The following is a 24,035-nucleotide window of genomic DNA, read 5'->3' as shown; positions in this document are numbered from 1 at the left end:
ATAAATAAATAAATAAATAAATACTACTTTGCAAAAAGTAAAACACAACAATTGATGAAAACAAAGATAAGATGAAACTATGTCAAATGTAATCAAATCATGTAATGATAATAATAATACGGTACTTGCCTCTGTCATAGTCTGTTCCTGACATTGCCTAAACAATCGGAAAACACAGGCTGTCTGTTGGGTGGTGGAGGCTCGGACAGACGGGCCAGGTGGTTGTCACACTGGGGGTGATCAACCAATTATCCAATCCCAAAAACAGGAATGAATTCCACCCAACGACCCAGCAGGCACTGGACTCCAGTAAGACGCACCCAGGTGTCCACACCTGAGACAGAGAAGAGGAAAACCCCCACAGCGATCCTCTGGTGGGAGGAGTCACACATAAATCACAAACAATCACAAGATTGAATTATAACAATGTGAATTTGTATACAGATGACACCCTACATTTCCATCAGGTCAGAGGATTTTTTCACTGACTGCACAAATGTATTCATGATGACGAAATCCAGCACCATGCACTCAGAGCGAGCATTTCTTTCAGAAATGAAAAAAGCAAAGAAAATCACTAACTGCTACAGGAATTGCTTAAACCAGATGTGGACATTGCTTCGTTACTAATGATGGGATAAGTATACAATATGTACCCATAATTAACAACATATCCAAGAATCAAATAATAGGTCGTCTCATTCTTTCATTTTGTTTTATTGTCATAGGTACTTTGTGATTTACATTTTAACAACATACATCCACAATTCAAATGAATGTTATCTTCTTTTGACCTGCCATCTATACAAGCACAGCTTTCCCAAGAAGAAAAAACCCCCACAATGACAAATAAATTTTGTAGTGCATGTTTCTACAGCCGTAATTACTATGCAATGATAATTTCTGTTATTTTCAGAGACTGGTCATTTCCATGGTGATGGTGTCCTTTGAGAGACTTTAGAAAGCTCTCTCCTCCCAAGGTGCTAGATTACATATTTTGAACATTTTGCAGCCGTTTGTACCCATCGTAAGCAATTACACAGCAAGAGCAACTACCCACAAGGCAAGATGAAATGTGAGGAAGATTGTTACATGAGTATTATGCTGTACCTCAAGCCTCATAAAATCAGGAAAGAAGCACACAGTTTGCTTTAATTGAGGTAGACTTAAGGAAAGGAGTAATATTCTTAGCTCGAAATAGTTACTGCTCAACACTGACTTCATAAACGTGTTAATGAATCTGTTAATGAATGTTTTATTTAAAATATGTTCCCTAATGTTAAATGTTAGGTGATGTGAAAATAAGCTACGGTACACCAAAGGAGGTAGTGATACAAGAGTGTTGTTTTTGCCTATACCTTAACCTTGATTGACAAGTTTTTTCTGCATGTCCTTCCATCTTACCAGAAATAGTGCATGCTCTTGTTGGCTAACAGCGCCCTCCCCTCCATCACCAGTTATTACTGGAGCTGTCAAGCAAAGCACTTAACCTCAAACACAATCCCATAAACATGTGTGAAATGTAGACCCTGTGCTGCCAACATGAATGATTTAAAGGTTACATAAATAATGTACTACACCACCAAGAAGGTTAATGGTGCTGTATTTTCCCTTGTTCTCAATTAAAAATAAATAAATCGTGAATTACACCGATGTTTTGAGTCAGCTAAATTATCTTTATGTATTTAGTCCTATTTTAGTGTACTGTTGCATTTCCAGCAAAGCCTCCACCAAATATAAAAGAAAGAATGAGGGACTGCTAGGTTCTCTGCAGAAGACAGCTGTATATCTATAAGCAGAGCTATAAATCTGTCCTGCACATTAAATGCATTATCACAGTGATCGACAAATGACAAACAATGACAGGCGTGTTCATTTATAAGTGAAGAATGATTGACTTTTAAACAAAGGGCTATTTATAGTCAACCTAGGCCGATTGTCTTTGTTGCATAATTCATACTGCTAAAAGAGAACCTATGACTATAAATGTTGAAGCAACCATAACTCTGTCAGCACCACATTTCAAGTGTTAATCTGTTTGCACTATTTTGTGCCTACTGGAAAAATCCATCATTTGGATTGGCCCTATCAGAAGCATTTAACAGAAGGGGGCGGTTTGTACTCGACCACCTTAAGCCATTTTATGCCAAACAGCAATAACAGCTGAGATTTGGATCCTGAAGCACAATTCCGGTCAGGTGCATTTTATCTCCCTTCAATCCTTTCTGTACTCTACTCCTCTCACCTGGCTCCAGCTTTACTCACACAGATGCACACATCTGTAGCATGCAGTCACAATCAAACCACAGTTTCTCAAGTCCATCAGATTTCTTAATCATTTGTGAGCAGCCGTTACAGGATGACAGGAACCTCATTAAAAACACATTTATGTTCTTTGTATATCATGTGTGACACACACAGTGTGTTTGGTTGTATTGTTCATAACATGTGTGCAATTTGTCACTATCTGAAAAATAATTAAAATGCATGTTCAGTGAAGCATTAGAGAAAATATCGGAGCCAATGACTGTTTGATTAAATGGCAAAGCCCTTGCTATTATAATGTGTTGTTAAACAGAAATCGTTCCTACAGGCATTATGTTTGAAGTAGACGCTGTCTTCCTTCTCCCAGTGGTTTTTCTTAAAAACTCTGCAAGGGAAGGACACAATCAATGCCGTTTGTGCTAATAATTGGATATGTCTGTTTTCCCCCCCATTTTTTTTTCGCCTAAGGGACCAAGAGGAAGGAATAAAACATGAGACATGACTCACATCATCCTGCTCAACTTACCTTTATTTGCATTGTGATTGGAGTCCCTGGCTGATAACCCATGACTCTGATACATCTGGGGAGGTCGATAAGGGTAATTACTAAGAGGCTCACAGGGCATCGGGACGTATGACTGGTGATGCTGTGTGAGATGGACACACCCCAATCCATAATCAGAGTACTCCAAATGACAAAGAAGCAGCATGCATATATAAATAAAAAAAAGCTTATGTAACATTTTAATTAAGAGTGCAGTTGAGCAAAGAAAATCTTGGTCATCCTTGCTTTTCCACCAATCAATTTGTAGTGGAGATGGCTGGTATCTCAAGATTACCTGCCACAAAAGAATAAATGCATTCTGCCGACAGCATTGTTTGTCTGAATGAAATGGAAAAAATGAAAAAGACAGAAATGTCAGCACACCCTAAGAATGAGAACTAGAACTGCTCAAACTTCACTTCCCAGATGAGCTTTTTCAAAGCTGTTTAATAAGGATGTTTGAGGTGCAGTTTAACTGGCTAGTTTTCCCCAGAGTCACTTGTCTGAAAAGCACAGCACCAAATTGATTGCTAGTAAAACATAAGCAGATGCACAAGTTTTAACCACTCTTGCATCTTGCGTCTAGCACCTGAAGTGTATGGATCCACAACGCATACCCTCTTTGTCACCGAAGAGCAAATTTGTGGTATTTTCACTATCATTTCACTTCTGACATTTCTCTTGAGCATTAACAGTATTTTGAAGGGTTCAGTCATTTTTTATTTGGGGTCTAACAGTTTTATATTGAAACAGTTATTTTTTGTTGACTCTGGTTTTTCTTTAGACTGGAGGAATAACACAAAAGAAAAGTGGGAAAATGGATCATGTCTATTTAGAGTAGACCTAAAAATAACTATTAGAATAGATTTAAAATAGATCTGATGAGGCCTTTTTGTTGGATTATCAACAAAAAAAAAGCTTGGCTATATTTGCATTTCACTTGTTGTAGGAATAATGTGCAAAAAATAAAAATTCCTGTAATTTCCTGTGATGTAACTAGCAACTGTTGCTTCAAATGTCTTTAATCTTTACTTCAAAAGCTAATTCCTGCTAAGAATACAACAATTAATTTTATTTGAATTAATTTTCTGAAGCTCAGACTTTAATTATTATATTCAACAATTCATGTAACAACACACACTTCATTTTGGTGTGTTGTACCTGAGGCCAGGTAGTATGCACTTTACTTGTTCAGAACTATGTGATGTTTCACAGAATAAACAGTGTTTCAGCAAACTCTCAGCTGTGTCCTCTGAAGCCACGAAAGTTGTTGTTGGGTGTGCAAAGGCCAGACTTAATGAAATATTCATGTGCTCACATATTTACACTCAAAGCCTCAAGTGTTAACATGAAGAAGGTAAACCCTCTGTTTTTAGAGGATAAGCTTTGTTGTTGGTTATTGAGCTGTGTTGTGCAAACAGCTTTTTTTCTGAAAGTATGAAATATATAAAATGCAATTAAACTTCTATGAGAGGGTGGTAATTATTCTGAGGCTGACTGAGTAAACAATCATCAATATTAAATGAGTTAGACCAAGCAGTCTCTCATAAGTTGGGTTGTTTCAAAGGCGGGAGCACTCTTTAGGTAGTCTACTCCTCCCTGTGCTATGGAATAATCCTGGAAAGATAGTGAAGCTTGGCTTTTGTCGTAATGAAAGTGACACCAGTGGGAGTCCACTCAGTAAGATGTTCAAGGAAGAGCAATTGACCAGCTGTCAGCTAGACGATTAGCACTAGAGCCCTAATTATGTCACTTATTGCAATGGCAATGACTTAAATAATTACAAAAAAGCCATGTTACTAATTATTGAGCCTCAGAAGAATTTTATGTAACTTCACACACATGTTTGACATAAAGAACTCATAAAATCAGGTTCTGTTCACGGCATATATTAGCCAAAACAGGTCATTTAATTTAAATTTGTAATCACTCACTCTTTTTATTCCTAAAATAGTTCAAGGGATCACGTAATAAATTTTTACTTAGTAATATATTACTGCCCAACACTGGCCATCAAGGAGAAAAGGAGGTGTAAAGCAGTACTGGTGGACAAACTGTTGGTTACTCTACAAAAAGCACAAATCTTTCCTATATTGTTGTCTAAAAAGATTGCAGCCTTACACTGCACAACTGCGAAACTGTCAGTGGATGTAGAAACGGAATCTATGTAAAAAGTGTCACAGAGACAGATTTAGATGAACGCTTATTGCAGATGTTATGTCACTAAAGAAAACTGGCATATTCACGCAACCATGAAATATGTCCTTCTTTATCCTGTGTTGTTGTTGTTGTTCAGCTCTGTTCCAGCAACACTACTATTTGATACATTTGCAAAGTGTTGTTTATTTTTAACACATATGACAATCATTTTGAAATTAAGCTTCTTAGTTTTAAAGTAGCAAGAAATCCATCTTTCCAAAAGCAAAGTTAGGTTTCTGTGTTGGGTTTGCCAAACAATTATAATTGCCTCTACTTACTCATTATTTTCAAATTTACGTAATTTTATCAAACAAAATTTATTTTTTGTTTTTCCCATTTCATTTTCTGAAAGTTGAGTCCAATTTGATGCCTATCAGATGTTTTGAGTCTGCCAGGAAAATTTGAAAAAAGAGAAAAAAAAGACGCTTAATTAAAACAATTAAGCAAGTTTTGTCTTAACTTTGAACTTAACACAAATGAATATTTCACATTTGTCCAATTACAGCTCTGCCTAAAACAATTTGAAATATTTGAGAATCTAATATTAGAAGAACAAGAATTCAAAGCCACTCTGTGCTCCTGCAAGTAGGGCACTGGTTTTGCCTCTTGAACAGAGCTTTTGTAAACCCCTTCTCAACAATCTGCTGCAGAAGCTTTGTGTGACATCTACTATGGGAACATTTTGTCACCGACACAAATGCTGTTTATAAAAACAAAAGAAACTGCATCTGGAAAAAAAGTCACTGTAACCTAGGATTTGTTAGGTTGGCAGTCTGTAAATCCCCCCCACACAAACAAGAGATAGTTAAAAGCTCTTTTCTTTATACACAGTGCATGAATATCTCAGCAGCAAACGAAACCCTGAATGCTTGTTGTGTAAAGCAGTCGGATAAACAAAGAGCTGTAAAAAGAGCTTTAGGGCAACTAAAGCATTTAGTGTAAACACTGTTAATTGCACTTTTACAGATGTGCAATGTTTAAAAAGCTCAACATATTAAGTAGTTTTGTCAAACTGGTTAGTTTCCCTGTTTTTGTCAGACATAGGCCCTTCTAACTTACAGCAGTGGCGGCTGCTGACTCCAGCACAAAAATGTCTTTAATGACTTCATCTTTTACAGAACAAGTGAAGCATCTGCAAAAACACTGCAAACAACGAGCTCAGCAAAACAGCAGAGTAAAAGTTTGCCTTCTCCAAGTTTACTTCCCACCTGTTTATAATCTGAAATTTTAAAAAGTCATTAAATATTCAGCATCCATGTAGAGTATGATTTGAGTGAAAATAGCATGCAATTTTCATTTAAAAATGATAAACCTACATGAATAATCATTGGAAAATCGAATGCTGAATGGTTATCCCATTTTAAAATAATTCAGAGATTAAGTGGCATGAAAAAAAGCAACAAAAAAAAAGTGATAAAACATTAAAAGACTATTTACATGTGAGTTCATGATACTAGACTGGCATTTAAAATCCAAAAGTAACCTCTTTGTAAACCCAAAAGCCTACACATCAGCGAGAGTGGTACATCGAGTAACAAATGACACTATATGACCATTTGGTAGCAACTTGTCAGGACAGGTAACCATCTATATCATACCCTGCTTCATCATCTAGATTAAAATAAACATGGGCTGCACTAAAGAAGCTTCTTCGTGCAGCCTGTTGGTCAGTAAAAGAATGTGGTTTAAGATCAGTACATGTTTATTTATGTTATTTTCAGACCTAGCAATAGCAGATTTGCTTGGGTACTTGGCTATGCAGAATGGAGAATTATAGGTATACAATACAGATGTGCTTGCAACCGTCACAAAAGCAAAGTCCAAGTAGCCTGACAGTTAACCCGATATGCCAGGGTAGAATTCTGTTTAAACAAAACACTTGGTTTCATATTACTATAAGGAAGCTCTTTGTATGGTAAGAGTTCTCCGTGATTTTCTCAGTGGCAGTTTGAAGGCGAGCCGAGAACAACACAGACAAGATTAGACCCAGTGACTGGTTGTTCCATATACTTTTTGAAACTACCTACAGGACCAATGTTCAACCACACTGGTTCGTTCAGCCAGCAATCCCATGAAATTAGCTGACCAGTACACATCACTCATGCAACCTAGGGTAGGCTATTTCAGATGCTTCAGGCTGTACACACTTCCTGCAAGCCACTTTGCAAACACACCTCCCCCTAGCTCCTCCACATCATGCTTTCTGATTTAATCAATAATGTTTCTGTTGTCGTTGTCTCCTTTGCTCTGGCTCCTGTTCCCACCTTAGGCTTTCTCCGTTTGCAAAGGGAAGTCTCAGGACAGATACTTACTGCCAAATATAAATAATTATAGATAGAAAAACAAACCTATTTGAACTAAATTGGTCTTGACACAACTACACTGACTGCCTAATACAATAGTCACTAATAGTCACTGTTTGACTAAAAACTGGTCAGTAAGACGATTTATTTAACAGCTTAAAAAAAACAGCACAGTTAAATTAATCTGTTTTTATATGGGCAAATTGGTGATTTGTTTATCTTCAGGGTTGAATTCGATAATGAGTGAGTAGAACATTGGAGGAAGTACGAAAACAGCTTTGCGTCAGCCTGAAAGGAAGGTGGGAAGAGGACAATCAGGGGAATCAATAGCTGTATTGTTACTTGGAGTAAGGTGAACATTTGAACACAGCACGCCTGTCAGACACACAAAAGCCAAACTCTCTGCACTGAGCACTCATGAAAAGCTGGTGTACAACACAAGTGAAGACAGAACAAGACAGATCTACTTTACTCTACTTTGTCCTCTTTCTGTCCTTTCTTTGTCATCTCTGTTTGGGTGTCTGCATAGCTCCAGGACAAAAAAAACAAACACAAAAAAGGCCTTTGGACTCCTCATCTGGTCATAGCCCTTGATAGAGGAAGCGAGACAGGAGGTAACACCTGGCTCTCCACCAGCTGCCTTGGGGCATAGAGTCTCACACATTAATTCTCTGAAGTGAGAGGATCTGTCAGCAAATCAAACACATACACACACTAATGCTTAAGGCATACATATGTGCACAAACTCACAGCTGCACAGACATACACATCGTTAGCTTCATAGCATAAGTGCCTAAGTCATTTTTTTGTGTTTTCGGAAAACAAGAAAAAACTAATTTTCTAAATATCACATGCATATTTTTAAATATCACATGCAATTTGACCAAAAAATGACTTAGGCACTTATGCTATGAAGCTAACGACATACAAAACTCTCACAGCTGCACAGACACACACACACACACACACGCATAGACAGACTAAGTTGCATCTCGAGGGACGATAGCCTTAGCAACCGGAGCTGTGTCGGTTATTCCTCCCCTCGCTTTAACATTTTCTATGTCCCTCTGTTACATTTTTATGGACATGTGATCCAAATCTCAAAACAACTGAAGCGACAAGAGTTACTTTGAGCTGTTTTAAAAGAATTTGCAAAGATTTTTTTTTCTTTTTGCATGAAATCCCTGCATGGTTCTCAATTATAGACCTCAGATCTCACAATGGTGCCCTGCTTAAAAAGAGATGCCCCCCCCCCAATTTGTTTTTTCTTTGACTTTGTGTCGTGCTGGGAAGAAAATCTGCTGTGTGCCCACCATTTTAAAGACGGATGCAGGCAAATGATTCCAGGCTTCCAGACCCACTGATTTGCTTGTGCTTGAGGTGAGAGAGGAAATCAATAGAAGAAGGAAATAGAAAACACACCTGTAGCGGCAGTGCTATTTTAAAGAAAATAATGTCAAAACATCATTTAAGAGAAGCCACATTAATGAATAGACTTAAATTAAATGTATCTGACATTTAATTGTGTGTAGTGATTTAACGGTCCTGTTTAGGCAACAGACATTTCTCTAGCACAAATAGACTTCAAAGCGATTGCCACAGGGATTTTACTTTAGAAACATGAACAGGTAGAAACAGAGGCTGCAGCCTGACTGCTCATCACTGCATTTGTTACCTGCTGAAGTTCAGGGTCTGGCTGCTGGGCTGGGGAGGCATTCACTCATGTTTAAAATCATTTTGGGTTCTTGGCTAGCGTTCGCAGCATAATGCAATTGTTTCTGTTGTGGATGCAGTTTGGACCATTGTGCGCTCGTCCTTTTGTGCAAGAAAAATAAAAGAAATTTCCCTGTCCAGGTTGCAGACTGTGCCATTATTTCCCTCCTTCGATGCACCAGCTGAATGTAGTGCAAGTGGGATCGATGAGCAGCCAGACTGACAATTCCCCACAAAAATGAACAACTGCGAACTGGTTCTCTACAAGAACCTGTTCTCGATTCTTATCCCTACTCATCATGGTCATGAATATTACGGTAATTTTAATTGAATTTATTTGGATTTTGTCTAATACACACAGGGTCAAAAGTGTACATGCAGGCTCAAAGACATACACTCAAGTTGTCCTGAAGACTCTTGAATGTATTTTAACTTGATAGACAAATTTGTACAAGTAGAAAATCCAACAAAATCTAAGAAGATTTGTAGATTCACACAAGTTGGGAATGTCTTTTGCAGCCATTTCTAAACAACTGGAGATCAGAAGATCATTAATTCAAAAAACTGTACATAAGTACAAGTTATTTGGGCGTGCCACCATGCCACAGGTTTGGAAGGGGAGCCAAACAGTTACCCTCATATGAAAGGAAATTGGTTAGGATGTTCAAGAAAACCACTAAGGCTCAACCCTTCCACGAACTGGAAGCTAGTGGAACACCAGCATCACTGTCCACACTGAAGGAGTTTTTCTTTACCACAGACTGAGAGAGTGATGACCAAGAAAGAAGCCAAATGGACACCTTCAAGCTCGCCTGACAAGCAAAATGCCTTCTGGAGAAATGGTTTCTCAAGACTGACCTCATGAAAAATGGTTTTGGAAAAGATGAAGCAGCCTAACGTTTAGCTTCTTGAATGGCCTCCCCAAAGCCCTGACCTCACCCCTATTGACAATTTGCGTATTCATTATTACATTTTTCTCCAGTAAAATCATTCCATTTTGGTAAAAAGACCAGTTCAGAGAAATCACCAGAAGCCCAAAATTACCATAACACTCATACCCCTGAACAGGGTATGGAAACGTTTAACATAAAAAACATAAAATAACTTATAATATTGTGTTAATGACTTAAAACCCTGATAAACTGTTCTCCACATGTTGTTACATTTAGTACAAAACATTATTATCAAAGTTTAAAAGTGCCTGAGAATTCTGAAAGTCGGGAGAAAAGTGGTTTAAAAAGCAAACAGCTTCACTAATGCCTATCACATCAGTGGTTTGGATCCCACTGCTTTTGCAGAAATTCCCTTTCAAAAACACCAAAAGTGCAACAATAAACTTACTGTACTCGGCTAACCCTTGCAATGAGTAAAAGTGAGTAATGAGTAATAGTGTGTTTTAAGTAATAGGAGCCGTTGCTGAATTATCATTCAAACAGCAGACACAGTACAAGTGATGGAGTCAGGCATTATGCAAACCAGGTTCTAAGCTTAATTCTATAATACTGAAGGACATCTAATCTACTGCAACATACACACAGTAGATTTGATCTCTGCATTTTAAATGCTGTTAGTTTTCACACAACGGTAAAGCAAATTTATTTGTATAGCACCTCTGAATGAAAAGGTCATGGAAGTACTTTACATGAGACATTAAATCATGAAGATAATAAAGGCAAAGACAAAATTTAGTAATCTTAAAATGAAATACAAGAAGATAAATGTAATAAAAATAACATTTTTATTGGAGACAAGCTTCATTACCAAAGGAGTCAAAATATTCTGCAATGAAATCCAGCCCTTTATATGCAAAACTCGTGTGATCAACAGATGGCACTGCAGACAGGAAGGCAGGAAGACCACTGGCCAAAAACATGAAAAACGAAAATCCAAGGGCAAAATTAATCAGATTAGATTAGAAAGAAGAGGGAGTTGCAGTGACAACCTGACAAACATAGACACAGGCTGTATTCACAGCAGGGAGAGAAGGGTAATATGGTACACAAACACTAACGAGGGCAGGGAAAAGAACAAAGGAGGGATATACAACACAGAAAACCACACGAGGAACCAAACTTTGAAATAAACAGCAAATAAACTTTATAGGAGAACAAGAACAATCTCACACAGACACAAATGAGACAAAGACAGATGGTATACAGAAAAGGGAACAAAAAAAAAACCATTCAGAAACACTAAATGTAAAACTAAGGACAGATCATTACAAAAACACTATGAAAGTATGAATAATTTTCTACAAATTAAATTTATTTCTGGGAGTTTATTCCAGACATAAATGTTTCTGAGCAGAGCTAAAACAATCACAGAGGGCTAGTAAAATCATAAATGTACTTTTATAAACTAACATTCGGATTATAAGATCATTTATCTGACAGACGGGAAGCAAGACCCGAATATCACACTGATAGTAATGAGGACTCTGAGTTCAGAATGATCAATTAGTGAAATGTCTGATTCTCTTTTCATGGAGACAGAGTCAGGCGAACTTATTTAAGAGAAAAGTACGTTTAAAGCAAATTTGGCTTTAAGTCTTCTGACAGGAAATTTCTTTACTTCTTGGTGTCTGCTTAAGCTTTCAGAAGGCTGAATTGTATTTGGTTGGATGCTAATAATTAAATGTGGGTCTGAATTTAGACTATATTGAGTTTTCTGCCTTTGTTCTTTATTGCTATAGCGGGATAGAGAAAACCCAACACTGAGTTGTCTTTCTGTCCAGAATGATTCTTTCAGTTGGATATTTAATTGGACATGCAAGCAATTATTACCCATCATCCAAATTAAAAATAACAAAACACGGTGTTAGTCCATTAGCTCCTCAATCATGGACTCTGTTTCTACATAATGTTGGATTAGTTTTATAAAGCAGCTGTCCTTGTTTGCCACCATCACAGTTAATAAAGCTGATAGAGATCTGAATCATTTCAACCTAATAGTGTGCCATATTTGGATAAATGTGCTCATTCATTTTCATTTTCTAAACAAAATGATGCAAAATTATTCTTAAAAAGTTGGAAGTTTATGATTTTTACAATCTTTCAATCAGCTGCTTCCTCTGAGTCAAAGCTTTTAGCCACTAAGGAGCTGCACCTCAGTGACCTGACAGGCTTATTACAGTGCTTGATTAAACAAAGCCTGAGATAAATTCTAGTTGAACTAACCATTTTATTCTTATTTACTGGTATAACCATCCTGCCCAATGCTACTATTACTCTAAATCATTTGGCAATGGTAGAAATACAGCAATATATGATGAATAATAAAGAAAGAACTATTAAGCCCATGGAAAATAAACCAGAATACTCAGACGCATCAATCATTTTTTCAACATTTTCAAGAAAAGCGTCCCAAATGCAAACACAATTTGAAGGTCTCTCCCTTTCTCTCTACCTTTAAGAGAAAGTCAGTATTGAATTTTGAGGAAAAAAGGTCTCTTTTATAGAGTCTCCTAAGCTCCAACTTATATAGACAGTAAGGTCCACCAAAATAACTCCTCCAGCAACAACAATAAGCTGCCTCAGGGGTCAAAAACTGCTTTCAACCTGAGTGGACAACTCATTGGACAAAGATTGCTTCCTATTTATAGAAGCGATTGGAAATTACTTCACGAAATGGTGTTAGTTAAGAAGGTATGCTGCTTGTCAGAACCCACAGGAAACTCATAAACATCCAGGCTATATATGAATCTTTAAAAAAAATGTGTTAGAAGCGAAGGGATCCACTTTCCTGCATTTAAATGTCTTAAGGTATGCCAGTACATTTCTTCAGAACAAAGCCTGCTGTTTTATTATTCAGCCTAAGTTTTTCTTTTCCTTTCCCCCTGTCAGCTGGGAAAGTGATGGATTAATTTGTTCAAAAGCAAGTTTCAGCAATGTTAAATTACAACCACTTTTCTATTGCCTTTAAAAGCAGACATTCAATTTAGCAGCAGCCGTGCCACTCAAAAGTAGAGCTGAAGGTGACAGATAATAGGGAATGTGGTAATACGGTTTAAATGTATTATGCTGTTTTGAAAACTATTGAGATTTCCAGGGCAACCACTTCTGTTTGAGTGATAATAGCATGGTTACGGCAAAACCGAAAGAGCAGCCAGTGAGGGGCTCTTTCATTGCCTTTAAAGGACTCAGAGGTAAAATGTGACTTTGAATGGTTTCTGTTATCAGACCCTCTAAATGCCCCTTAACTGTCATGGTTCAGTCCTCTAAAGAAACTTTAAACAGCACTTTTCAGTTGTGCTTTTATAGAAAGCACTATAAAAATATCAAACAAATCAAAAAGATATCACACAGGCCTCTGGAAACATTTTGTGCAAAATTAAATGGGTGGGGGGAGTAGTATTACAGATATAGTTACATAAGCCTAAAATAACTGCGGGTAACTGCTATGTCCTTGACAGATCACTGCAGCTGAGTCAAACCTGCTCTTTCAAGATTCGAGGTTAGTGAACAGTGTACAGTAGCGCAGGATGTACTTAGAGATGACATGTGTGTATTCCGAAACAATCTGTTTATTCTCTCTGGGGTCTGGAGAGTGATATCTGAGCAGTGAGAGGCATTTCTGCTGCAGCAAGCCATGATTTCTTAGGAAGAACTGTTTACTTATCCTTGGCATCACTGGTATAGTGGAACCTCTAAGTAACCGCAGCGTGTTGATATTACACAGGAAACAGCTCTCAAAAGTCCCTGAAATTTGTATTAATTGCACTGTATTTTGTATATAAGAAGACAATACCATTACTCTGGGGATACGTGCATGATTGCTTCATATTTAATGGTGTGTTTGCACATAAAACTAATGACAAATTCCATTTTAATCTTATTCTCAACAAATGCACACCAACCTCCACTCATAGGTTTAAGCTCTCAACAATCTAACCAAAAAGCAAAGGCATATTATGCATTTAGTTAAAGTTGGTTCAAAACTACGGGGAGGCACAAACCCAGCCAGAGGGGGATCACAAGCCGGGATAAATTGGAGGGTCACATCAGGAAGGACATCCAGTGTAAAATCAGTGCCAAATCGAGTATGCAGATGCGTCTGCTGAGGCAACCCTTCAGGAAATAAGAGAGCAGCCAAAAGTACTTTCTAGTTTACAAATAAACTTAGTCTATCATGTGATATTTAGCCATTAAAAATTTGTAAGACAATTTTAAACTATAAAATTAAGTAAGGCAAGCTTCCTTCTTTGCAGTGTTTTTGGCACATGAACCCTGAGCTGTGAGGACAGTCATTCACCAGGCTTTCTTTATAAAGTGCCCCTGAAAAAAATAAGATCAATTCTTACATGATAACGTGATTTTAGAAAAGCACAATCCAAGCAGGAATTACTTGGACAAAAGGTATTCTGCAGAGCAGATTAGTTTTATATAAGAGAATTTTTAAGGCGACTCGTTTATCTTATGCAAAAGTGAAGGGATAGGAAATAAAATCCATTGTAGTTTTCCACCTACGACAGTGCCTAGCCAATATGAGGAAATAAAAAAGCAAATTACAATCCTTCACTGTGCGTTGCTGAGACAATCTTCTTCTTTTCTATAATTTTTGCTGACTGTAACAAATATGAACTGTGCGTGTTGGGGATCCGGGGTGGGGGGGCTCGGCCTCAACGCATCTCCAGGGACAACTGAGACAGATCAATTTTAATTACCCAGTAACCTCTCAGAGAGCATGAGCGTAATGATGAATCAAACCGCTTGGATGGCCACTCTTACCTCAGGGAACTCCCTGAACAACTGATACAAAATATAGCTCAACTCCCACGGATGCAAGCAGAGGAAAAGAGGGGTTATGAAAACCTTTAAGTTACTTTATGCAGTAAGGTTCGACTCAGCTAAAGGGTGACACTTAGGATGAGGCCGGCAGAGGAGGTGAAGAGGAAACATGGGTCTAACCTGCGGCTGTGTGAGAGTGTGAGGGAGTGATATGAACAAGAAAGAGGGGGAGGAGACAGACGGACAGAGGGGATGCTGCAAAGGGAGCTGTCACTGCCAACTGGATGCTCATACTGGAATAGAAGCCATGTTACATTTCACAGACAAAGACGGTGCCTGTTTGCTTTGTAGCTACAGAAATTACCTGCCACACATTCTCCTGCCTAATCTCTCACCGTGACCAGAAAAATTGAACCGTCTCGACAGTACTACAGTCCTGCTTATTCATAAATGGCCAACTACAAAAGTTTTCATTGTGATAAGTTACTGCAAAAATCTAAGAGGACAGAAAAACACACACACCAAAAGCACAAAATGTGCTGCAGCAGCAGAGCAGTTCAAACCGACAGCTCTGTGCCCACTCTTCAGTATGCTCGAGCGTTTGTTTTAACAAGTAAAGCAACACCGCATTTCTGATAAGGGTAATTCACCATTAGCAAGCATCTCTTGAACAAAAACAGAAAAGAAGCCCCCTGCTTTTGAATCCCTCTGCTACTGAAGCCATACTGTGTTTCGCCTTGAGGCAAAATTCAATCAACCAGCGTAAGAAGCGTTGCCTTCATTACAGCGAAATGTCTATGGTGTCACTAGGCAGCTTAAAACGATTTAAGAGGCAGGAGGAATCTTCTGCTGGTTTTCTACCCCTCTCCACATCGCATTACATGTTGTTTAAAAGTCTGTTCCAATCAATCCCCTTTAAAAGGCCTTTTATGGGAGCAGAATTAGCCTCAGGGCTATTTTTAGAATCAAAAACATTTCATGTTTTCTGACCAGTCGGCCACACAAATGCTGTGTAGGAGAGGTATTTTAACGTGCTCTACACACAACCAAATCTGCTTCACACCTTCTTAAAAAAATGCTTATTCAAATACACAAATGTTATGTCTAAGAGTAGTACTACTATAGCAGATTGCAATGACTGACTTTAAATTCCATGTCTTTGATTGAGCAGTAAAAATAAAATATTCCACGTTGATTTTGAATGTGTAATTCAATTAACTACCTTCTTTTCTGGATCAGCACTCAGCTGCTTTGGATGTATGTTCCTAAATCACTTTCAGGTGACTAATTCAAATTCATTGGTCTGTAAAACTGCAAGTGATCGTGCTTTAAAAGCAAGCGTTCCTTGTTCTGGTGATAGATCGTAACAATTATGAATGAACCAGATTTTAAAAAAAGGCTGAGTCGAGGGAGACAGAGAGTTGCTTTAAAGTAGCCTACATGTGGGATTCAGGGTGAGAGCAGGGAACCCTGCAGCCTCACGGGTATAGTCATTTAATCTGACTCCACAGAGTACATCAAAGAAATTAGCAGCAGAGACATGACGCATTAAATTAATTTTAATTAAGACATTTCTCAAGAGGATGCCGAAAGTGCAAATAGAGAAGGGGAGATTCTTTCTTTTTTTTCTTTGAAGACTAAGTTGACATGTATTTGTAAGCATGCATGAAACAAAGACCCTATCGAGCTATTACTGGTAATCCACTGTGTGTTGTTACAGTGAATATACCGTCCAGTATTTCTGAATGATTACGTTGACTAGCTGTGAATGAGCAAGAGCAGAGTACAAAGGAAGATGGATAAGCGGTCAAAGCCCATATATCTTTCTTGTATCCAGTTCGCACAAACAAAGTGTGGATCGAGTGTATCCGTCCTGGCAGAAGCAAACAGTGAATAATCAAACGCTCTCTGTAGCCAAATGAGTGTCCCCGATGACATTTCATTGTGACCGGACCTGCAGTTTAAATGCATTTTCTGCCAACATAAACTCTCACACAGTAAAACACAAAGACTGGCCGGGAGACTCTTTGAACATGACTGTTTAAACTTTCAACAACATTACACACTTTTAAGAAGAATTTACAACACAGCCAAATGTGTAAATCGGGGAGGGAGAGAGGAACTGTGTTTGAAGAAGGCCTGGTGAACTGTTTAGTGCCAAATCCAAGGACCTGAAGTTTGTCCAGGTCACTGATAATTAAGACAGAAGGGATGTGAGCTGCCTCAGTCAATTCTCTTCCTATAGGCATCCATAGTATAACTGACATAAACAAATCAGTAAAACACAGTGAACCTGGTTTAAGCCTGATTAGGTGATAAATCTCAAACAGTTATTCTAGTCATTCCAATTCTTAAACATTCAAATAGTAAGTGAGTCCAGTGAATATTCTACATACAGTGGGGCAAAAAAGTATTTAGTCAGCCACCGATTGTGCAAGTTCCCCCACTTAAAATGATGACAGAGGTCAGTAATTTGCACCAGAGGTACACTTCAACTGTGAGAGACAGAATGTGAAAAAAAAAAAAATGCATGAATCCACATGGTAGGATTTGTAAAGAATTTATTCGTAAATTAGGGTGGAAAATAAGTATTTGGTCAATAACAAAAATACAACTCAATACTTTGTAACATAACCTTTGTTGGCAATAACAGAGGTCAAACGTTTACTATAGGTCTTTACCAGGTTTGCACACACAGTAGCTGGTATTTTGGCCCATTCCTCCATGCAGATCTTCTCGAGAGCAGTGATGTTTTGGGGCTGTCGCCGAGCAACACGGACTTTCAACTCCCGCCACAGATTTTCTATGGGGTTGAGGTCTGGAGACTGGCTAGGCCACTCCAGGACCTTCAAATGCTTCTTACAGAGCCACTCCTTTGTTGCCCGGGCGGTGTGTTTTGGATCATTGTCATGTTGGGAGACCCAGCCTCGTTTCATCTTCAAAGTTCTCACTGATGGAAGGAGGTTTTGGCTCAAAATCTCACGATACATGGCCCCATTCATTCTGTCCTTAACACGGATCAGTCGTCCTGTCCCCTTGGCAGAAAAACAGCCCCATAGCATGATGTTTCCACCCCATGCTTCACAGTAGGTATGGTGTTCTTGGGATGCAACTCAGTATTCTTCTTCCTCCAAACACGACGAGTTGAGTTTATACCAAAAAGTTCTACTTTGGTTTCATCTGACCACATGACATTCTCCCAATCCTCTGCTGTATCATCCATGTGCTCTCTGGCAAACTTCAGCTGGGCCTGGACATGCACTGGCTTCAGCAGCGGAACACGTCTGGCACTGCGGGATTTGATTCCCTGCCGTTGTAGTGTGTTACTGATGGTGACCTTTGTTACTTTGGTCCCAGCTCTCTTCAGGTCATTCACCAGGTCCCCCTGTGTGGTTCTGGGATCTTTGCTCACCGTTCTCATGATCATTTTGACCCCACGGGATGAGATCTTGCGTGGAGCCCCAGATCGTGGGAGATTATCAGTGGTCTTGTATGTCTTCCATTTTCTGATGATTGCTCCCACAGTTGATTTTTTCACACCAAGCTGCTTGCCTATTGTAGATTCACTCTTCCCAGTCTGGTGCAGGTCTACAATACTTTTCCTGGTGTCCTTCGAAAGCTCTTTGGTCTTGGCCATGGCGGAGTTTGGAGTCTGACTGTTTGAGGCTGTGGACAGGTGTCTTTTATACAGATGATGAGTTCAAACAGGTGCCATTCATACAGGTAACGAGTGGGGGACAGAAAAGCTTCTTACAGAAGACGTTACAGGTCTGTGAGAGCCAGAGATTTTCCTTGTTTGAGGTGACCAAATACTTATTTTCCACCCTAATTTACGAATAAATTCTTTACAAATCCTACCATGTGAATTCATGGATTTTTTTTTCACATTCTGTCTCTCACAGTTGAAGCGTACCTCTCGTGCAAATTACTGACCTCTGTCATCATTTTAAGTGGGGGAACTTGCACAATCGGTGGCTGACTAAATACTTTTTTGCCCCACTGTATGTCTCTTTTCTCTACATCAATTTGAGTGGAATTCCGAATATAACTAATCCGGATTGATATTTATGTGATTTTTAGTGAATTTTCCTGGCTTCTGGTGCTAATAAAATTCCCACAACTCATTGGATAAGCAGCTGAATGTGAAGGTGGAATCATGTAGTTTGTCAAGTGTAACTTTCATTCAGTGGAAGTGAGACTAAACGCCTGGCTGACTTGCTTGCTAAGATGTTTTTTTTTCTCCCTTTCCTCTTGCAGTGCCACTGTGTTCGATGCGTCTCCAAGTGCGCACAACCCGTCTGCAGCAGCATTATTCCGCAGACCGCCTGCCAGACATCTGGCTGCTCTGCGTTTATTTCTGGAGGCGCTGCTTTTCGCTCAATCACCTCCAACAGGTGGATAAGAACACTGGTGGATGTACACCCTGGGGAAAACTGGAGGTGTTGAAAAACCAGGTGTAATCCACCGAGGGAACTTGGTTGTTGTTGCCTATTTTCGTCTCCAGGATTTGTTGCGCGGTGAGTTTAATGCGGTGTGAGCCGGTCTGCGTTTTTTCCCGCACCTCCTCCTTAAAAGACGGAATGGAAATCGTGATTAAACCTGACCAAATGTGGATTCTCGGGAGGAGTGCTAAGAAGTATCCAAAAAACGAGAAGGAAGAATGCGTACTACACTAAAAAAAAAAAAACAACAGGAAAAAGACGCGCTGACATCTCTAACACTAACAAGCGGGATTTTAACACTGCTGTTTCTACATTTATGGGGATACAAATTCCAAGAAGTTGAGGCAAATTATTTTCATGCTGTTTTCCACAGGAAGACCACTGAGCTCCCTGAGCGAAGTTCCAATGTCCATCATCCCAAAGGTTTGTCATTTGCTTCTGTGTACTACTACGGATCTTTGACTATATAAGGCTCTTCAGCAGACAAGAGTAAGGCATGTTACCCTCGGAAGGTTTCTGATAAAAAAAATTAAAACCGTGGCAGTTTAATGATTGTTTTCACTCGTACTGTAAGCGCAGGATGGGCTTTAAATATGCTGCATGGTCTGTTGGAAATCCATTCGATGCTGCTTGAGAACTACAACTTTCAGAATAAAAGATTCCCTGCCGTGGCGTTGGTGCGCTGCTGCACCGTGTAATCAAACAGCTGAGATTTCCCATTTCCAAGCAATGCATTGAATTCGGCAAACTCATTAGGGGAAGAGAGCCAGTGCACAGAAAGGCTACCTCTGTATGTGCGCGCGCGTGTGCGTGCGTGGTTGTATGTATTGGCTCGTGCGCTACTGAGCGTGGGCGCCTGCGTGTGCGTTTCAGTATTTGCACACAGAGCTATCAGCAGGCCGTACCTTTTGTAGTGTTTCTGCTTGGTTGGCAGCTTCCCTTAATAGCGGCTGTCTTTTGAGGCAATTTCTGTCGCAGGTTCAAGCAAGCACCAGAAAATATAACATAACCCTCACATTGCAATATGTAGCCTGATCTAATCTGTGTGTCAGATAAACACTAAAACACACTCTTGTCTAAAACATTATAGTATTTTGGCAAACAAATGCAAACCAATATAGTTAGGTCACAGAGAACCCCGATGACGTAACTTACTGTGTTGTTTTTGAGCAAAATTAAATTATAATTTTGTTTTTTTAAACACAGATATACATTGTTTTGTTTGGCTTGTCCTTTGCTACTTGTTTTTATCGTAAACCACTTGTTGTACTGAAAGCAGAGTTTAGTTTTCTGCTAAACAGACTCCTTATGTTGACAGTTGCATGCAATTACTTATACAGGTAAACTGGTCTCTGTAAAATCAACCTAAGGATCTCAGATGAGGTATGAAGTGCTGCCATCAAAATGCAGGTCCAGGCAGGATAAAAGGAAAATATTGTTTTCCTTTAATATTATCCACTTTTAATACTTTTACCCTCAATCTTAAACATTCTCTGCTCCTATAGATGATCAATCATGTTCAACATCTGAATTCTTAGAGCAGACTGAAAAAAAAAGTTCTCACACCTAAAACTGAAAGCATAACCAATCACACAGCTTGTTTATTTAAATTAAATCTTTGTTACAGTGTTTTACAAAGTACCCTTATCCTCCTTTTAACTGTGGCTAATGCTAGAAGATTGATATCACACTGATGATTATGAAAGAAGGACTTGACCACTTGAAGCAGATTAACTCAGAAAGACAGGAAACACAGGGGAAACAAACTATATCCAAACCTACCATGTTCTCATATCAGTAAAAGAGCCAATAATGATATCATCAAAAGTTTTGAACTGTGCCTTTAAATGTGCTATTTTAGGATGTGGGACTATGGGCACAGCATGAATATTTTTACTCATATTTATTAAAGAAATCGCTGCATTTCAGCTTGTTCTCATAAACTAATTAGCTGCTGCGGGTCCAATCATTATTTTTCAGATAGATGCAGTAATGAGTTGTCCTGAGACGGTGGGAAGAGAGAGAGGGGAGCCTTTAGGCACTAACTACTTGAACCTCTTGTTTTTTGTTATGTTTACGACTGTGCAGCGTTTTCCACTTAATGTTGTTTTTGACTCACCTGGTTTATATTTCGCCCTCATCTCCAGCACTTTCTGTGTTCTTGTCTGCTTTGCTCATTTCGGTTTTAAATTCTCTGAGGGCTGTCAGAATATCTTGGAAATATGTTCAGAGGTGACAGTCGACACATCTGCACAGATGCTAGTTTTCAGTCATTATTATGGTTGCTCCAGTTTTGAATTTTAAAATGGGTTTGTGACAGAAGCATTGTACTAAAGCTGCTTTTCACATGATTTAAACAATATTATCTCATCTGTTTATCTACATTCAGTATTTCAATGTTACAATATATTTAGAGATGTTTTAGATTGTGAAGAAACCAGGGACTGTTGCCAGAGGAAATAAAACAAAGTGCATATTATTTGAGAAGATGCAACGTGTCAGTCAACTAGTAATGATTAAGCACATTACATAAAGCAGTTAGAAACTTGAGATTTAATGAATCGTACCATCCAGTGCAGCTGCAAAGTACTGTCCTGCAGTGTGTGCTGTGTATCGTGATGGCTGTTTGTGAAACATGTTCAGCAGGAGCAGCCGCAGTCATGTCTACGCTTGATCTTTCTGCTTTATATTAGAGCTCTCTAACAGGACACCAGAGGAAAACAATGCAGAGGAGCTGTTTTTGATTTCTTTCCTACCTCACAACTTAAAACATTTTTATCCTTGATTTTTGCCAGCATGTAAACATTGCCTGACGTTAGATTCTGAGCGCTTGAAACTTACTCAATGCTACAAGAACAATAAAAGGCAATTTTTTCTTTATTTCCAAATAAAACCATAATATTTAAATGGTTTATCATGTGTTGAGCTCGACATCTGTCTAGGCTGTTCTCCACCTCTCACCCGATGACAGCTGACTCCTGACTGTCTTATTCCACTTGTCTACTTGTCATCTTATATTATATTTCTTCATTATTTATATTACATTTAAAATGACCTTTTATTCAACCGTAATTCTTGCACAGTTTGTAGGAAAACGCTTATAAACAGGCAGTTCTTAATTAGATCATGTAGCGCATGTAATAAATGGAGAGGGGTCAACTACTACTGTAGCTTCATCTCAGTATTACAGCCCTTTCTGTTCTGCATGTGTATCCGCTGTCCTCTCTTTTCCTTCTTTTCCTACTTGTTATGCAAAAACCAACAACAAGCTTATTCTACAGCTTTGTCTCTATCCTCTCTAGTGTGAACCCCGCCAGCCCAGCAGCAGCTGTAGCAGTGTTAACAGGGTGCTGGTCAGCTGAAGCTTAGAGAGATGTCACAGCTCTACTACCGGCGGACTGACAGCTCCTCATACCGGGACCGAATCCCGTTGAGAATTGTGCGGGCCGAGTCGGAGCTGTCACCTTTAGAGAAAGCCTACCTTGGAGCCGTCGAGAAAGGGGACTATGCGAGTGTCAAGCAAGCGCTTGAGGTGTGTGTGTTTGGGTGGAGGAATGGAGAAACTGACTGATAAAGGGACGAATTAATGCAGATGCATCAAGCTCAAAATTATGGATGAGGGAATGGCTCAATATTAAAGCGTTAATGTAATTTGATTGACGTGGAAGAGATTGGAAGATTCATGGGCAGGATGCAAAGTCACAATAATTGCTATGCATTTCAAATAATACGCAGGCTCTTTATAGAAACCAGTAGCAGAGACAAAGTGTTGGCAGGGAGCAGCTGCTTTGTAGTCCCGTAGCAACGGAGAGGCTGAAAATTGTAATATATCAGGACATGTCATCTAGCAATATAGTGACAAATGACATCACGATCCACAATAACAATTTGTGATAGTTTGCCCGCTTGGCTTGTCCATATAGAGATTAAGAAGGGACATCTGCATTCTTACAACTTCCTTTTTGTTGTGATATTTCTTAAAATATTGCGTGTGTAGGCAGCTAATGACAGAAAGCTACTTACAAAACAGTAAGTTAAAAAAGAAAAGTATAAAGTGTAAAATCAATGCAACAGAAACATGGGGTACTCTTATTCCTACATTCCCCACAATTCAACGTGACTGCCAACAGTTCAACTGGATATTGAGTTGTGTTATGCCAGCAGTAGTGGCGAGCTTAGTCTTGTGCTGCTAGCTTCAAATGCAGATACAAAAGAGAAGTGAGCTACAGAGATCTGGTAAACTCACTCCCACTCCACTCCTCCAGATTCAGAGGAAAAACTACAAACTTTTAGTAGCTTGTTCAGTTACAAAAGGTGCGAAGAGTTTACAGTTCCTTTCAAAAATGTTCATTCCCTGTGTGTCTTCCTCCATAATCTGAACCCCAGAGTCCCAGAGTATGTCTTGAAACAAACTCTGGCTTTCAATCACTTTATTTTGGCAGGAGGCTGAGATCTACTTCAAGATCAACATCAATTGCATCGACCCTCTCGGCCGCACAGCTCTGCTGATCGCCATTGAGAACGAGAACCTGGAAATCATCGAACTCTTGCTGAGCTTCAACGTGTATGTCGGCGACGCCCTGCTGCATGCAATTCGCAAGGAAGTGGTGGGAGCTGTGGAGCTGCTGCTAAATCACAAGAAGCCGAGTGGTGGCATGCAGGTGAGGAAGGGACTGAGGAAAGTGGAAAGAGTTGCATATTAACATAAATTTACAAGAGCCACAAGCGCCTCTCTGCCGAGACTGTTCTCGGCTGTCCAGGTTGGAGACATGCTAGCAGGGAAACAATAGTTGACATTTATTTTCTCTCCAAGTTATTAGCTTTTTTTTGGTTTTTTTTGCTT

At 39.1% G+C, this 24,035-nt stretch overlaps 1 protein-coding gene across 2 annotated transcripts in view; it reads left to right on the top strand.

The window, feature by feature from the left end:
• The first annotated feature begins 18,488 nt into the window (after positions 1 to 18,488).
• trpc4a (transient receptor potential cation channel, subfamily C, member 4a) overlaps positions 18,489 to 24,035 on the top strand; it is a 33,636-nt gene continuing 28,089 nt past the window's right edge. Inside the window, exons 1-5 of one of the 2 annotated variants that reach the window (XM_013914251.1) lie at positions 18,489 to 18,518; positions 19,008 to 19,267; positions 19,566 to 19,615; positions 22,495 to 22,724; positions 23,635 to 23,853. In XM_013914251.1, coding sequence (XP_013769705.1) covers positions 22,566 to 22,724; positions 23,635 to 23,853 — 378 coding nt within the window. In that variant the 5' untranslated portion in view covers positions 18,489 to 18,518; positions 19,008 to 19,267; positions 19,566 to 19,615; positions 22,495 to 22,565. Of the gene's footprint in view, positions 18,519 to 19,007; positions 19,616 to 22,494; positions 22,725 to 23,634; positions 23,854 to 24,035 lie in introns of both variants that reach the window. The other variant, XM_005746565.1, reaches the window with a different exon arrangement.

This window comes from Pundamilia nyererei, unplaced genomic scaffold (assembly GCF_000239375.1).
Source record: "Pundamilia nyererei isolate P.nyererei 1_Seehausen unplaced genomic scaffold, PunNye1.0 scaffold00180, whole genome shotgun sequence".
In the NCBI taxonomy this organism is placed as follows: domain Eukaryota; kingdom Metazoa; phylum Chordata; class Actinopteri; order Cichliformes; family Cichlidae; genus Pundamilia; species Pundamilia nyererei.
The sequence above is the reverse complement of the archived record's forward strand: the minus strand, read 5'-3'. Positions and strand labels throughout refer to the sequence as shown.